At 45.5% G+C, this 17,154-nt stretch overlaps 1 protein-coding gene across 1 annotated transcript in view; it reads right to left on the bottom strand.

The window, feature by feature from the left end:
- Positions 1–17,154, bottom strand: part of MYO18B (myosin XVIIIB) — a 259,093-nt gene that overhangs the window by 8,513 nt on the left and 233,426 nt on the right. The window contains exons 41-42 of the mRNA XM_075996653.1: positions 16,295–16,339; positions 14,887–15,024 (exon numbers count right to left, since the gene is read on the bottom strand). Of these exons, the coding sequence (XP_075852768.1) occupies positions 14,887–15,024; positions 16,295–16,339 (183 nt within the window). The remainder of the gene's footprint in view (positions 1–14,886; positions 15,025–16,294; positions 16,340–17,154) is intronic.

Raw genomic sequence — 17,154 nt, 5'->3', positions numbered from 1 at the left:
AACAGCGTCCTAGCGCATAGTAGGTGCTTAGTAAATCTGTGTTGAATGAATGAGGGAAGCACAGGGCCATGGTACACAGTAGGCTCTCCATAAGCATGTGCTAGATGAATGAGTGAATCCCCAGGCCTCTGGCACATAGTAGGTGCTCAAAAATATATGTTCAATTTATGAGTGATGCTCCAGTGCCTGCTGCATAGTAGGTTCCAATAAATGTTGATCGAGTGAACTGATGAATAACAGCATTTATATGAAAATGCTCTAAGTATTGATTACTTCAAATTATACAGGATTATTAGGTAAACTAGGATATGAAAACCCAGGAATACTGGAATTTCCACTTTTTTCTAGCTTTCAAGGCTAAAGAACAAAAAGGAAAAAAAAAAAAAGAGTGTCAGAAGCAGACAGGCTTAGGTTCAAACCCTGGCTCTGTCTCTCCCGAGCCAGGTGTCTTTTGGAGGCTGAATTTGCTCAGTTTTAAAAGTGGGACGGACAATGTCCTAGGTCACAGGGTCTTGCTGGGAATCAGAGATGATTCCCCTGAGTGTTGGCCAGTTCTACTTCCATCTAAAGGACACTACAGTTAAACCTGCATACATTACCTATTGGTTTCAAAGCACTACTAATAATGAATGTAGTGTATGCTCACAAATCTTAACACTTGTTTGATTTCTTTAATGACCTCAGCCATCAGGGCTAGAGAGGACCCCAGACTGAGGGCAGATGTTGAAGAATACACAATTCCTATGCGTGAATCTCTTCTGAGCCGCGCAGGAAAGGGAAGAGGAGATTGAAGTGGCTGGTTCAGCCTCAGAGCAAGCCAGCTACCCAAACAGTGTGCCCTGCTTGGGCCACACCCCCTTCCCCTGCCAGATTATCTAGCGAATGTGCCCCCATCATTTTATCTCTAGTGCTGACCTCCATAGTAGATGCATCCTGAATATTGGTTGAAGAATTAAAAAGGCACCTATATGTGCACTTATTTTGTATACAGCAAGATCAATATCATCGACTCATCTTGCAGATGAGGAAACTGAGGCTCACTGGTGACAGTCCATTTATTCAAGGTCAGACTACTAAGAGGCAGGGCCTGGATTCGAACCCTCGTTGGCCAGAGATGAAACTCATTCTTTCTCCTTCCGCTCCACCACCACCGGGCAGAAGGCTAAGAGGAAACCTCAATCTGTCAAACTTACATCTATACACACACACTTTTCAAAATCCACTGAGACAGAGGGAACATCCCAGGAGATGCTGGGTTCACTGGCATTTGCTGTAATCACACAGCAAAAAGATGTAATTCCCGGGTCTGAGTCTGGTCAGAGCCTGGGCCAAGTTGCAGCTACAGGAAACTCGATGCAGATTTAATGACACCATGAATCATCCCCAGAGGCGTGTTGTCACACCCATTCTTCATCCACACCCTGAAATTAAAGAGGAAATTAAAACCATATTGATGTTCTTTAATACTGGGGAGGCCTGGGATGGGAAACTAGATGTCTTTTTAAGACGTCCTGAAGATTTGGTAACTGAGTCCAAATAACAATTGCTAGCATATAATAAAGGTTGAAGATGGTGCCCAGGAATGTGCACGATGCGTGGCATGTGGGGCATTTATTTAGCACCTGTGGTATGCAGGTGAATTCCAGGTAATAACAGCTACCACGTTTTGTGCCTGTAGGCTTTGTGGGCATGAATCCATTTTATCTTCACAACAATCCTCTAAAGTAGACGCTATTGTGATCATCCCATGTCAGAAATGAGGCTCAGAAAGGGTAGGTAATTTCTCATGCAATAAATGGATTTAAACCAAGGAGTCCCACCCTAGATCCTTGCCTCTTGACTCTTCTCTACAGCCCTTTATTGTCCCATTTTACAGAAGAGGAAGCTGAGGCTAAGTGAGGCAGATGGGCTTGCAGAGGACATGGCAGAGCTGGGACTCCCTCCCACACGGGTCTGTCTGACCATCTGCAATGCTCTGTGGGCTCACGTCGGTAGAAGATGGGCTGCCCGCCCCTCTTGGAGAGCACACTGTAGGTGTGGAATCAGGACAGACCCATGAAGAAAGGCCAGCGGCGCAAGAAATTCCAGGTAAACTGTGAACCATGAGCTATCAGTGCTGCAGGAGGTTTGGTCAGGGAGGGAGTGGTAAGCACCCACACCTGGGGTGCACAGCCCTTCTAGAGGAGGTAGGTTGAGGCAGGCTTTGGAAGAGACGTAGGATGTGCATGGCGGTGATGAGCCAACAAAGACAAATCCAAGAAGGAGCTGAAGATTCCTCCTGCCAGCTCTTAGCTTATTCAATCTGCAAAACTCTTGTCAAGCAATGACCAAGATCTAACTTTCACAGGCGAGAAAACAGAGACTCAGGAAGGCCACCTAGCTGAGAGGGGCTAAGAGAGTGTCAGGGGGTGGGATGGCCAAGGCAGCAGGGTTGATGGTGAGCAGGGACGCAGTGAAATTAACAGCAACCCATGCCAAGCCTGGCCACTCCTGGCCTGAATGTATGGAGAAGAGAGTCAGGAAACAGACACTGTAAATATTCTATATTCTTCATAATAGGACAGTTTTTATGAGACAAGATAGCTCTCAAGGCTTGCTTGCTCATCTCTCTGATGCTTAAGCAGGTGCTGAGTCCTTGACATTTTTTAAAACCAATCCAGGGAGCTGCCCTCAGTGGGCCCCTGGGCCAACAGAATTGGCCTTGGCCTCACTCCAACATTCTTTCTGGCTACTGGATACTAAGACCAGTGGTCTTCGCACAGAGTTGTCCATTGGCATCACCCCTGGAACTCTACCAAAATCATCAATTTCAGTGGCGGTTGGGGCAAGCAAGGGAATCATTCTAGCTTTAAAAGAGACTAAAGATTAACACAAGATGTTAATAATTGGGAAAACTGTGCAAAGGGAGAGGGAGTTCATGGGAGCTCTCTGTACTTTCTGTCCAATCTCTCTGGAAGTCTACAACTGCACTAAAATAAAGTCTATTATTCTTTTTTCAAGAGACTAAAGAAACATAATCAAATGTAATGAGTATCCTTAATGGGATCCTATTTCTTAAAAAAGACAGTTGATACAAGGCAATTTTAGGGCCATTGGGTGATACGAATGTCACGATCTTAGATACTTTTATGGATTTGTTAATTTTCTTAGATGTGATAGTGGCACAATAGTTAGGAAGTGTCTTTCTTGGGAAAAAGATGTGAAATTATTTCAGGGGGGCTGTCATGATGTCATGACAGTTTTCAACCTCTTTTCATATTGGAGGGAGAAAGAGAGAGAGAGGAGGAGAGGAAAGAGAAGAAAGAAAACCAGTTCAGATATAGCTAGACATAGAGAAGGAGCTAAAGATAGAAAAGATGTCAATGTGGAAATTGCTGGCAATTATCAAATTAAGATAGAAGCTAATAGCTGATGGCACCCACACACCTCTGTTGTTAAAAATAGAAACAAGAAAGAAAGAAAGAAAGAAAGAAAGAAAAAGAGTAAGAGGGGAAGGAAGTGATACTTTCCAGGTGATTCTGAACAATCATCACTATATATTAAAAACAAATGTTTTTAATTAAAAACATTTTGTTTTAATTAAATTAATTAATTTTATTTTAATTAAAAACAAAATGTCAGGCAGACAGACATTTTTACTTGCCCTTCCATGCTCAGCCCAGCTACAGCCTCCCCTCGGAAGCCTTTACCCCCCCCCCAGGCAGGGCTGGGCCCCTTACGACTCCCACAGCTTGCTGGGCTCCCCTCCGTACAATAATTGTTTATTTCCTTAATTGTATCTCCCAACAGAAATGTTGGTTTCTGGCCTAGACTGCATCCTTCTTCTATGAATCCTCAGCATCGAGCAGAATGCTCCGAGGAAAGTTTCTGGACTGGAAAGAAGGAGGGAATGTACAATAGAAAGATGCAGGACCGGAGAAACGCAGGAAGGATGTACAAAAGCCTCCACCTGCCTCCTCTGCACTGCTTAATCCAGACCCCTGGATCCCTGTGATCGGTCCGTCAAAGCAACTTCTCTTGGCTTAAAAGCAAGACTAGAAACCAACATCCAGTGCGCAACCTAAAGCGAGTTCTTTGTATTCCCAAGCCCAAGCTAAGAGCCTGATTTCATTTCTACAGGATGTCATCAACTTCTGGAATATCTGAATGGAGAGGCCCTGGGAGATGGGACCTCACCTGGTTTGAGCCTCTCATGTTACCCCTGGAAAAACAGAAGTGGAGATAGAGCTTCTCAGTCACACACTCTGAGATGGTGAAAGGACCAGCTCCAAAATCTGGGTCTTGTACCTTCTGATATAATTTTTCCACAATATTTTGAAAGAATATGCTTCTATAAATGTAGAGTAATTAAAATCACTAGATTCAAGATATTTGCAGTAAACTAAATGCATTCCTTCACTGTCCATCAGAGACATTGCCTCACCTGAGTATGGTAAAATTGCAATAGACACATGAAATCTCAGACTTATTCATAAAAGTGCCCAGTTCCCCATGAAAATGCAGTTTTAAGTGAATGGAAGCTATTCATCTCTCCTGACATCCATCTGGAATCATCTATTGAGTGTCATGATGCTAGATGCTATCGACAAAAAAAAGTGAATAACTCTTGCCTTCAAGGAACTTATATGTTCTAGAGGGGCAGGTAGATTCGTCAAATTATGGCTGGGGGAAAATATGAGTGAAACTTTTCGTGTCTTTTTAGGCATGGAAACTAAGAAAAAAAAAAGTTAATTTAGCAAAGGGAGTAAAAATTTAGCTTAGCAGTCAGCTTCCAGATGTGATAGACTAGCTTGCACCAGAGCAAATCCCCACCTAGAAAAACCAGAGGAGAGGAATTCAGATGTAAGGACACCAGAGAGTCACCAAAGCAGCCAGACCTTGAAGGACCAAATTCTGGAAAGAGGAAAATACGTTGAAGGTGAGCACAGTGTTATGTGGCACTTAACCTGAGAGTTATTTGTTGATCTTGGAAAAAAAAACTCAATACAGAGAAATTATACTCCCAGATATCAAGAATTGCTGTATAAAGCTACATTAACTAAGGCACTGCTTTATCAGCTCATGGATGGAAAAATTTAAAAAGTAGAATAGAATAGAGGCCAGAAACATATCTATGCATATATAAGATCCTTTGATCTACAACAAAATGATACTGTCGTTCAATGTGGAACATATTATGTCTATAAAATATACGAGCTGAGCCAATTGGATATCCTTTATGGAAAACAATGTATCTTAATTCCTCCTCCACACCAGAAAGAAATATCAATCCCTGTTGCATTGTATATCCAGACATAAAAAGTAAATCAATACAGCATCTATACAAAAACATAAGGCAATATTTTCATGATTCGAAAGTAGACAAATAATTCTTGAACAGTATATAAAAAGCACAAACCATAAAGGAAAAATTATAAATTAGGTTATGTTAAAGTTAAGAACTCTGTTTATCAAAATAAAGCATTTAAGAGAATGAAAAGGGCTAGCCACTGAAATGAGATATAGCCACATACCCTTTGAAGGACTTGCATGTAGAATATATGTATATAAAGAACTCCTACAAATCAATACAAAATAGATGGATAACCAAAGAGGAAAAAAAAAACCCAATAGGCAAAAGACTTTATCAGAGGCTTCCTAAAGAGGATATTCAAATAAAGATATAAGCACATAAAAAGATTCATTTGCCAGGGAAATGCAAGTTAAGACCAGAATTTGACACTACTTATATACAATAGAATAGGTCACATTAAAAAAAAAAATAACAAAACCAGGTGCTGGCAAGGATGTGGAGCAACTGGAATATTCATTCACTGCTGGTGGTAATGTAAATTGGAACACTTGTTTTGATAGTACTTACCAAAGATGAAAATACATCTACGACCCAGCAAAATTCTACCCTTGAGTCCGCACCCAACATAAATCTGTGTATTCGTGCAACGGAAGATGTGTACAAGATTGTTCGTAGTAGTGCTATTCATTGCAGTGTGAAATTGGAAACAACCTAAATATCTATAGATGATAGAATGAATTAATTAATTTTATACTCACATAACGAAATATTATAAACTAGAGTTTCTCAATGGTGGCGTGATTACCGTTTTGGACCAGATAATTCTCCATGGTCTGTCCTGTGCATTGTAGAATATTTGGCAGCATCCTTGGCCTCTGATTATTAGATGCCAGTAGTGCCTCCCAGCTGTGACAGCCAAAAACGTGTCCATTGTGAACTGTCCGGTGTGTGTGTGTGTGTGTGTGTGTGTGTGTGTATGTATGAGTGCATGCACACATGTGACCAAAATTGTCTCCAGTTGGGAACCATTGTAATGGAATACAGAGCAATGAAAGCAAACGAATTGCTACTACATGCAACAACATGAATGGATCCCACAAATATAATAATGAAAGAAAGAAGCCAGACTCAAAAGAGTGTGCACCATATACCAGATGCCTCCAATTGCATCAAGTTCAAAAACAGGCATATCTGATTCATGGTGTTAGAAGCCAGGGTGGTGGTTATCTTTGAGGAAGGAGGAGGTCATGACTTGAATGGACAACAGGAGCTTTTAGGGGCGCCCCGGTAATGGTCCAGTCTTGATTGGGGCAGTCATTACATAAGTACAGTCAATTTTTTGAAAATTTCATCAAGATGCACCTTTTTGGATGTATATATTTCAATAATAACTTTATTTAATAAAACATTAGCTCAATCAAAAGGACCACAGATTCTAAGAGAATGTTCTGAATCATTAGTGGTTAATCCAAATGATTTTGTAAAAACTTGCAGCTCACTTAGGTAAGCCTCAAATTTTCTGAAAGATCTGCAGACCTACCATTCAAGACCTGGAGTTCTATATATTGAAACGACCTTTCTTTGCATGGAAATCTGTCTGAAAGGGGCGTGAGTCCTCAGGGTGAATCCTGTGTCCACATCCAGACTCCACCTGTTCCCACTTAGCAGGTCTTGGGTCCATGGTCAATGTATCTGCATTTAATATTTCTGTGCATTCAGTTTCAACATCCTGTCCACTAATCTTACTAATACTGATAAAACTGAAAAGAACCATTATGTCCTAGGAAGACATAAAACCATATTCATGAGAGGCCCATTCATTAACTGTATTCAGGATGGATTAAAATTATTCTGAGCTGTAGCTCTAAGAATGCAGAGACCAGTAAATAAATTCACTATTGAAATAAGATTAGCATCAGATGCTTAACCTACTTTGAGAACAGGCTGTTTTTAACACGAAGTACCATCCATTCGCATATACATAATTAATGAACTAATTACAACCGAGTCTTATCTAATCATTTAAGCAGCCCTCACATGACCCACCCTTGGCTTCACTTCTGTAGTAGAGTAATTGCATTTCCTTGAAAGTAATACAACTTTATTTTTAAAACAATACCCTATAATTTAGACCTTTTTGCTAATCCAATCTAGCCTTATCCCAAATAAAAACAAATGGGGGTTGAGGTGGCATCTAAATATTTTCCTTTTAAACCAAGAAACCACAAGCTGAGCGTTTGGGGCTGCAAATATTTACAGAAAGCCACATTTTCCCCAGAAAAAGGAAAAGTTGCAATGCCATCTTTTAGCCAAACGAAAAGCAGACGTGTTAAATCGGCACCAAAGCAAATGATACATACAACAGTAATTAGCAAAGATTACACAGTAATTAAAATCACGATGATTATGTGAGTGAGAATAATTTATACAATAATCTCCACGTTCACATTGCAATATGGTACAAGTCCAATAGCAACCATTGAGGATTGGGTTTGGTGATGAATTCAAATCGCAGCGTCACTAATTACGTTGTGACAGACTGGCCACTGGAATTTAGGGATAAATAAAGTCTCCAACCAGGACAGTCCATTTTGTTTGGATTTTCCAAGGTTACCACGTGGGAACCCCCAAACACTCTAAGATGTTCCCTCACCATCACCACCATCCTATTCTCTGTCTCCACTGCCTTGTCCACCCTCATAGCTCAGCCTTGCCCTTGGTGGAGAACCTTTGCTATGCTTACTGTTTTCATCTACCCAGTATCACCCTCCTCCTTCTGTAACACCTGAGGAAAGCAGAAGCAGAGAGGTTGGCGGGGAACCAAATCCCCACAATTACTCTTGAATTCCTGGATCTAGCAATGCCTGAAGCTAGATCTACCTTTGGGTTTCCCAGCTGCAAGAGACAACACATTTTCCTTTTTTTCTCATGCCAGGTTGAGTTGGTGTGTATGTTACGACCCCTCACAAGAAATCCTAACATTATGCAAAGAAGTCTTGGCATCTCCTTGGGGCTCCAGGTCAGAGTTTAAAACCTTCTGGATGGTTCTATTTGGGTGTCCCCAAGCATACAAAGTTCGACATATTTAAAGCTGAGCTCACCAAAATGTTGCTTTCATTGTCAAGAGGTTTTACGCCGTGTGTATGGTTTTTCTGCTATGAGTCTAGCCCACTTGCACAACCTCTGGCATGTGGGGCACCCAGGTAGGGCCGTCCCTAGTCCTGCCTGTCGGCACCCCTGCCTCCCTGCAGCACACCTGGCCTGGCCTGGGATGAGGGGACGAGGGTGGAAGGGAGTTTCTGCTGAATAAATACCCACTTGGTGCCAGGCCTTCCACTGGGTACTCTACAGCTGTTCATCCTCCAACCCTGCAAAAGGAAGATTATTGAGCTAATATCATGGGGGAGGAGACTGAGACTATAACTTGCTCACGGTCGGGCAGCTGGTAAGTGACAGAGCTTGTGTTAGAGACCAGGTCTACCTGACTGCAAAGTCCGTTGTCTTTCCCTTTCCCTTCAAGGCTCCCGTGTCAGCCCAGGTTAGACTCTCTGAGCCCATAACTAGCCTCCCTCCCGAGTCTGCACCCCGGTGGGGCTGAGCCCCAGGCCTTCAGGATTGTTCCATCAATCCTGCTCCGGGTTGCTAGGAACGTGCTCTGTGATAGGACACAGTTAATCAGCCTGGCAAATCCACCCTTGGTTCTCGTCATCAACATCATCCTTTTAATTGCCTGGGAGAGAAGCCACCTGACTGCCCATGTCCCTTAGCCATTTATCCATTCAGTGAAGCTTTGTTGAACACCTACTACGCGCCAGGCACTGTGCTAGGTGTTGAGGTTTCAGAAGGACAGAGACAGGGCTTGTGTCCTGAAGGGGCTCACAGCCTAATGGAGGAGACAGACCCCTGAGCAGATTATAGTGACATCACATGGCCTGTGCTGTGGGAGAGGGACCTGTGGGGTCTGAGAGACAACCGCAGAGGCACCTGACCCTCCAGGCAGCCAGGGGAGGCTCCTGAGGCATGAGCCGAGTCCTGAAGGGTGAGCAAGAGGAGACAAGGGAGACACGTTGGGAGGACAATCCAACAGGGCGGAGTATCATGGACAAAGGAGAGAGGGGGGAGATCATCGCACAGCACATAAGGACAAGCTAAATAGCATTTGGGGCACAAATCATAAAGAAGAAAGGGAGGAAGATGAGACCAGAGACGAGCACACGGGCCAGACCGTGGAGGGCACTGTGAGCCAGGCTAAGGCACGTGAATCCTATCCTGTAGGGCAGAGGGACAGCAGAGCTTTTCTATAAAGAGCCCGGTGGCACATGCTTTTGGCTTTGCGGACTATACGGTCTCTGTGGCGACTCATCAATCCTGCCAGTGTAGCGCAAAGGCCTTATGAAAGACAGACCACCCGGTGACCCTGGGAACGCAGAGTGGCTGGGGGGGGGCGTGGGTTTCCTCCTGCGTGTGCTGCGCTGGGACATCAGGGAGACATCAGTGTAGCCGGTTAGACCAGACATGGAAGGTTAAAACCTGGGAGGATGTGAGAGCTGGTGATCTAGACGTGGGTGTCACCGGCTTACCGCTGGGGATTCAAAATCACAAGAGGAGAACTGACTGCAATCAGGTGCGGAGAGAAACAGCCAGGTGAGAACAGCGTCCTGGGAGCCCCCCGCACCTGGGGCCTGGGCCAGGCAGGTAGAGAGACCGGGAAGGAGAAGTTTCAGGAGCACCAAGGCGCAGAAATGTTGTCAAGGCTAGGTGAGTAGAGAGCTCCAGAAAGTGTTCAACGGCAGCCGATGCGGGAGGAAGCCCAGAAATAGATAAAGACAAGAGGCTGTCCCCGATTTGTCTCTTTGGAAGCCGCTGAGACAGTGGAAAAAGTGGAGTGGTGGGCACAGGCTCTGGGCTGTAGTAAGTGGAGGTGTACCTGGGATATAAGGGAAGATGGTACATGCAGGTGACACTTTTCCAAAACTTGGATCTAAAGGGAAGGAAAAGTAATCACTCAACAGGACAGCAAGGTGATGGGCGAGGATGGAGTCAGCATGGGCAGGACCTCAAGGTCCTCCACATCACCTGTGCTGGAAGAACTGGCACGAGGGAAGTTGAGGACACAGGAGAGACAGGGGACCTTGCACGGCCCAGAGTGTTTCTGGAGGAAAGAAGGTGCCGATGTGAATCGGCCTCGGACAGGGCAGGGCCAGACCTCATCTTCTGAGACCAGAGGGAAGATGGGGCCAGATAGACACGAATTTAGAGACATCGCAGCAGAAGTCGAGGCCATTTCTTATCTTGCTTTGAATGAAAGAGGAGTCGAGATGCCTCCCGAGGGTGTGAGGAGGGGCGGAAGGAACGCCAGGGTGGTTTGGAATCGCTGCCCGGCAAAACGAGAGCAGGGACAAGAGGAGACATCGGCGGTCTGCGCAGCCATGGCCAGCAATGCCTGCCGGCGCGGGGACCCTGCGGCGATGCCTGGGGGGGGGGCGAGGTTGGGGTCCTGTTGGTCTCGGGGGTGAGGGTCCGGGATGAAATGGGGCTGGGACCCTGCCTGGGAAGCCTGGTGCGCTGTGCGGACAAGAAGGAATCCGGGAGGGTGCGGTCGCTCGCACCTGCTGTTTCGCAGGGCGGTGGCCCTGGGGGTGGCAGGAGAGGCCAGGCGGGAGGCAGGGGCCGAGGGGAGTGCGCCGCCCCCGGCAGCCCTGGCACCACCTGCGGCCGGATGCTAAGAGGGACTCCTGAACAAAGTGTCGCTGCTGCCACCACCAAGCCCACACACTCCCTCCTCCCTGGGGGCCCCAAAGGTGATTTAGTGTCTCCATCTCAGGAGGCGCCTGCATTTATCAGCGGCAGCGGCTCGACTCCTGGGCTGTAAATCATGACGCTTTAGGTGTATTTCTCCTGAGTTGACATCCCTTTATAAATAATACGGGGGACGCTTTTATTTTGTTGGCAGACGACTGCTTTCTCCCTCTCTCCTGTTTCGAACGTGACCTTCTTTCTCAGTCAAATTGGAAATGCCAAAGGGGCTCATTTGCTGGGCCTTACCGTGGGCCAGGTACTACGGGGACAGGTAGGCAGGAGTCCCGTTCTCTGCTGTCATGCAGAGTCTCCTAGCAGAAAGGACACTGGGAGGATTTGGCAATATCTATTCAAATTTAAAACGCAAATGCCCTTTGACCCAGAGAATGATTTACCCATGTGGATAAGGACATGTGTGTTTTTTTTTTTTTTGAAGCCTGATAGGTTCATGGAAAATATCTAGAAAGCACTTAAAAGTGAAATAAGAAGACTATAGTTAAACAAAGCATGGCGCCTTTTGCAGGAATTACAAACAATGAGATAGACCCGTGCACACGGCTAAGGAAAGCTCCCCAAGGGATGCTACTAAGGGAAAGAAGCACATTGTAAGAATTTATGAATAGCATGATACACATGATATAGTGTCATACCATATCTGTTTTTGAAAGCCTACAAATATGCTGGGTATTTGCTACAAATATGTATATACGCTTATGAAATTTAGAGAGAAAGGTGTGGAAGGATATAAACCAAACCGAGGGATCCCTTTGGGAAGGGAGCTGAGAGGAGGGTGGTGGCCAGGGGAATTTGGCTTTCTGTTGTATTTTAAGTTCTTGAAGAGGGGAAATAGTCATCGATTACTTAGGCAACTAAACAAAAGTAGAAGTCAAGGCACCTGAGCTCTGGGTCAGTCCTTACTATAAATCTGGGTGATAGTTCCCTTTGCAGACTTCAATTGTTCCCATCTCTATAACGAGAAAATGGCACTATATAATCCCAGTGGTGCTTTCCAACTCAGAATGTGTAGAGTCTTCAAATTATAGACGTATTCAAAAGAAGGGCTTCAAAATTTTCAGGTCATAATGCCATGGGATGTGGCACTCAATAGGTATATTCTGGCTAAATGTTGAATGTTGAATAACAATCCTTAAGCAGTGTTAGTATTAATAAACAGGTCAGATTCTTGCCAGTAAACTTCGCCAGGTGAGCGATCTACCCCCAGGATAAACATCAGAGAGCCATGGTGGTATGGCAAAAGCAAAGAGAGGTTTCAAAGGCATTCAAACCCAGGTTCAAATCCTGGTTCTCCCACTTACCTGCTGTGTGACATTGAATGGATTACCAACCCTCTCTGAGCCACAGTCAATGTTGAGCTGTGACTAAATACTACGGTAAATATTTCCGCTCAAGCTTTGCTGCTATCTGGTCAGTTATTCGCTCAACAAACGTTTATCGAGCACCAACTGTGAACCACCCCCGGGGACACAGCCATGAAGAAGACAGACAAATGTGTATCTGTCTTACTACTTCCTACTTCCACTCTGGACTGCAGCTGTACGTGCCCGAGGACTTGGAAGAGGAGAGGACAGGGAAAGGAGGGAGAGATCCTGGCGGGGGTTGCCTGGGCGTGCTGAAGCCCCACCCTGCCTGAGGGGCAGCTGCAGGGACTTGGGTAAGACCATCTACGCATGGATCAATCAATCGCTGCCCCTTCTCCGGGTCTCAAACTCTTCTTCTGTGACACATGGTTAATGGCATCTGTCTCTTGGGATTCCTCTGGGCACCACACAGATACCGATGCACATAAAGCAGCTAATTTTTTTGAGCTATTTCTAGGTGCCAGGCTCTGGGTGGAGAACGACTTGTGCCTCGACACATTACCCCTGACACGGACTCTGATTTGCTCGTGAGAAAACACCAATCAGAGAAGGTAAGCAACTTGCCCCCAAAATCTCACAGCTCCAGATATGCAAATAAAGGATTGCAATCCGCACGCTCCGACCTAATCATGCACGGAAACTACCGCTCATCTCCATTCAAACAGGCGCCACACAACTCGGGGTACCATTCGTTAGGTTAAGGACCCTTATCATGCACCCTGATATAATTCTAACCGTGAAACGTGGGTATTACCGTGTTTCCCTGAAAATAAGACCTACCCACAAAATAAGCCCTAGCAGGATTTGTAAGCATTTGTGCAATAGAAGCCATGCCCCGAAAATAAGACCTAGTGATGGCTGTGGCTGCAACCCATGCATTTTATCGAGGAGCGGGAAAGAAGACGAGCAGCCCTTCTCATCTGCCCCATCGTGACAGCTACTATCCCAGAGGTGACCGGAAAGGTGTGGGCAGCCCCACCAACAAGGTCAGCTCCCCCTGTCAGGTCCCGGCCATCCTGTGCGTGCTGCAAGCTGAGGCTTGGAGGGGAAAACAACACATCCCCTGAGAATAAGCCCTAGGGTGTCTTGTTGAGGAAAAATGAATATAAGACCCTGTCTTATTTTTGGGGAAACACGGTATGTTAATGCGCGTTCACGTTCTGCTCTGGCCGCCTCCAGGTCTGCTGCTGCCACTGGCAGACGAGGAAATATAAAGATATTCAGTCATCAGAAGAGAAAAGGTCCTCATCATTTGGGGTGCACAGAGGACATGGTGCTTTCTTCATACAGACCTTTGTTTTTAATTAAGAGCCCCAATGAGATAATCTTGCTTTAATTAACTCCCCAGATGCACCCCATTCTTCGAGCCTGCGTTTGATATTTTCAACATCGAATCTTTCAGCCTGCGATCATCTGCAGACACTCGCCAGACATTTGCCATTTGCCGGATGCGCTCAAAAGGTTAGCGTGAGCTCCCACCCAATGCCTCCTGCAGAGGCAACCCCTGCTTGCTAGCAGTCAGGAAGGGTTGTCTGGGGTTGCCCCTCGAGCCTGCAGTTTTTTTTTCCTTTCTGTCTTATCACATTGGTCCGTCTGTTATCACACAGGTGCTGTGCGTTTCATCTTAATTATGCATCTGCTTAATCCATAATTTCTGATCTATGGCCATTAACTCCTAATTACAAGAGGACCGCCCTTGAAAAGGAAAACCAAGAGAGCTCAGAGACAGGAAGCTGAAAAAGCAAGAGGGAAGATGGATTGAAGTCATGCAACTAAGGGTGCATCCCAAGGTCCGTTTGTTTGTTGGGGCAACCTATTGCCGGCGATCCATGAGGGTCCCATCTCAGGCCGTGACAGAATTCATCTCCTTCTTTGGTAGAGAAATTACAAAATTATATACAGCTAAAAATTAAATAAAGCTAAAATCTCCAAATAAGAAATCTGCCAGCCTAACTTTCTTTATAATGACTTTCTACTTAAAAAAAAAAAACCAACTTTAGTGAATATTTTTATAAATAAAATTTTAAACTTGTTACAATCCATAAATAGAAGACTAGTTTGACTTGCCTTTAATAGAAGGCAACTATAATAACTATTACTAGTTTTTAAACATGTTCACTCTGTGCTACTTAAAGTCATCTGGAAAATTACGCTTTGGAAGGACTGTATCAGATCGTCATCACTTTAACCATTTGGGTCAGTAAATATAATTATATTCCATGTTTTGCAGGTGAGGAAGTGGAGACTCAGAGACAGTAAGTGACCTGCCTAAAGCCACAGTGCTAGGAAGTGGCAAGGTCAGACCTCGAACTCGCCTAGGCCAGCACAAATGAAAGACCTGCACAACCACCTGCAAAAAATTCTGAGATTCTTTGAGCTCCTGGAAATCCAGAGACAGCAGAAAGGTGCTCTTACCTGGGGCTGAGGATGTGACTGCTGGAGGCTGACTGTCGCGAGGGGGTCCTCACGGTGTCTGTGGCCAGTGACAGAGTGCAGCTCAGCCAGGACTGCAGACTGCCCTCGGGCTGGGAGCTGAGAATGGAGACGTTATCCCTGGAACCAGAATGCAGGGCACTGTCAACACAACGACAGCCACAGTAACGGCGATGAGATATGCACCCCACAATAAGCCAGGCACTGCACCATCAAGTGCTCTACTCGCTTAACTTCACTCACCATCCCTGAGTGTGTGTGTGGGGGGAGCTCTGTGCTGCCCCATTATACAGATGGGAACACTAGGATTTGGAGAGGCCAACTGCGGTCTTAGACCAGGCCACCCAGCTAGTCAGTGGGGAAGTTGGGATTCAAGTCTTGTTCTTTTTTATTCCAATGCCCATGCTGTTACCTACTGCACTCTTCCTTGGGGAGTGAGGGACTGCCTAAAGACCTCTCCAATTTGGGGGTAAAACTTGGCATTGAATTTTACAGCAAATGATATGTCAAGTGTGAAGGCCTTAACTCCTTTCTTACCGTACCTGGAAGGTCTTTGTAAACAGGGATTTTACTCCCTGAAAGTAGCACAGGGAGAGAAGGAGAGAAGGTGGGTACTCAGTAGTTATTTTCTGGTTGACATACTCACTTGGCATTATATATGTGTCTGTATGTTTCTATATTTATATTTATATATGAGTGCATGTGTGCATATATATGTACATATATTGTTTTTTCTATGGGATACTCTGTATGCCAGGCATCAGGGAAGGTGAACCGTAGACATGAACTCAACATTGATACTGCCTTCAAGACTCCATCTATACCAATAACCACAAAACAAAGGAGAAATTATTAATGCTATGGAGAGGGGCAGGAGGTAGGTCCTATGGGTAACAGGAGAGAGTCTTGGATTGCTTCTTGAAGGCATCAAGCAGTGGAAGTTGAGCTACATCTTCTTCGAAGTTAGGGCTTGGCCGTGCAGGGACTGGAGGAAGGAATTTTAGGTGGAAGGGGCAGTGTGCACATAAGTTTGGAAGTCATAAATGTCGGGGCATAAGCAATGCGGAAAGTAGGAATCCCGGTTGGAGAGAGAGGTAAGAGTCGCCATGGGCAGGACACAAATGTCCCTGTGAAAAGTCTATTCTGGAGCAATGGGGAGTCACGGAAGGCATTTGAAGGCAGTGCCATGATAAGGCATAGGCTTCCCTCAAAAGGAGCTGGACGGTTCAGGCATATGTCCCCTGTGCTCTGCGTTACAGAGACACAGACAGAGTGAGTGGCAGTTGCTGATAATTCTCCAAGTGAGCGTGGATGTTCCTTTTGCAAAACGGACACAGAGAGCCAGGGCTCACGCTTGTAAGCTGCCCAGCTCCACTTGGGGTTGACTTACATATCTTTTCTGCCGCCGCCACCAAAATCCACTGCTGTCTGAACACTAGAGAGAGGCACGAGAAAGAACCTGTCACCCTTTTGCTGCCGGGGGCTGGGGAACGCGGCGTCCACATTAGACAGACTCGGCCTGGAGCCCCACTTCCGAGCTTTGCCACTGCGTGTCCTTAGGGAAGTCACTTGCTTTCCCCGAGCCTCCTGTCCTCCTTCGTAAAATGTGGCTAATAAGGTGGCCCTGCCTCCGGAGTTGTGGAGCAGAGTAAGGGGCACAACCCTTGTAAAGATCTCAGCATGGTTCCCGGGAAATAAATAGTGCCAATTAAATGGTAGCGACCATTACCGCTACTCTTGTTTTAGTACAACTAATGCTGCTATTATTAATAGCATCGTTACTGCTGACAAGCAAGGCATTCGCTTTATGTTTTTGTGAGTGTTAGCAAATCAGACAAGGGGCAGGGTAGCTTCCCGGGGCATTGTGGGAAACTCTGAAACTAGTAACAATAGTAGCTATTCTTTAGAGATCATCCCTTCGTTCGACAACTATGCTATACACACAATTTCACCTACCCACTCTATGTGTCCCCAATTTAGAGATAAGGAAGTTGACACCCTTGTCTAAACTCATGCAGCTTTGAATCCCAGACTCATGCTCCTAAGCAGTGTGGAGTTTCCCAGTGTGTGGGTGCAGACAGCCGAACCCCAAATCTCAGGTCCCTAAAACATCATTTTAATCCTGGGTCCTTAGTCTCTGCTAGAATTTGGCAATTCCTTCCTAGGAAGACCTGGTTGCTTTCTCTGAGGGATGCACCTGCTGTTCCTTGGTCCCCATCCTCAAAGACCTGTCACCCTCAGGGGCTTCTA

Source organism: Microcebus murinus, chromosome 22 (genome assembly GCF_040939455.1).
Source record: "Microcebus murinus isolate Inina chromosome 22, M.murinus_Inina_mat1.0, whole genome shotgun sequence".
NCBI lineage: Eukaryota > Metazoa > Chordata > Mammalia > Primates > Cheirogaleidae > Microcebus > Microcebus murinus.
Note: the sequence above shows the minus strand (reverse complement) of the source record. Positions and strands in the feature narration are given on the sequence as shown.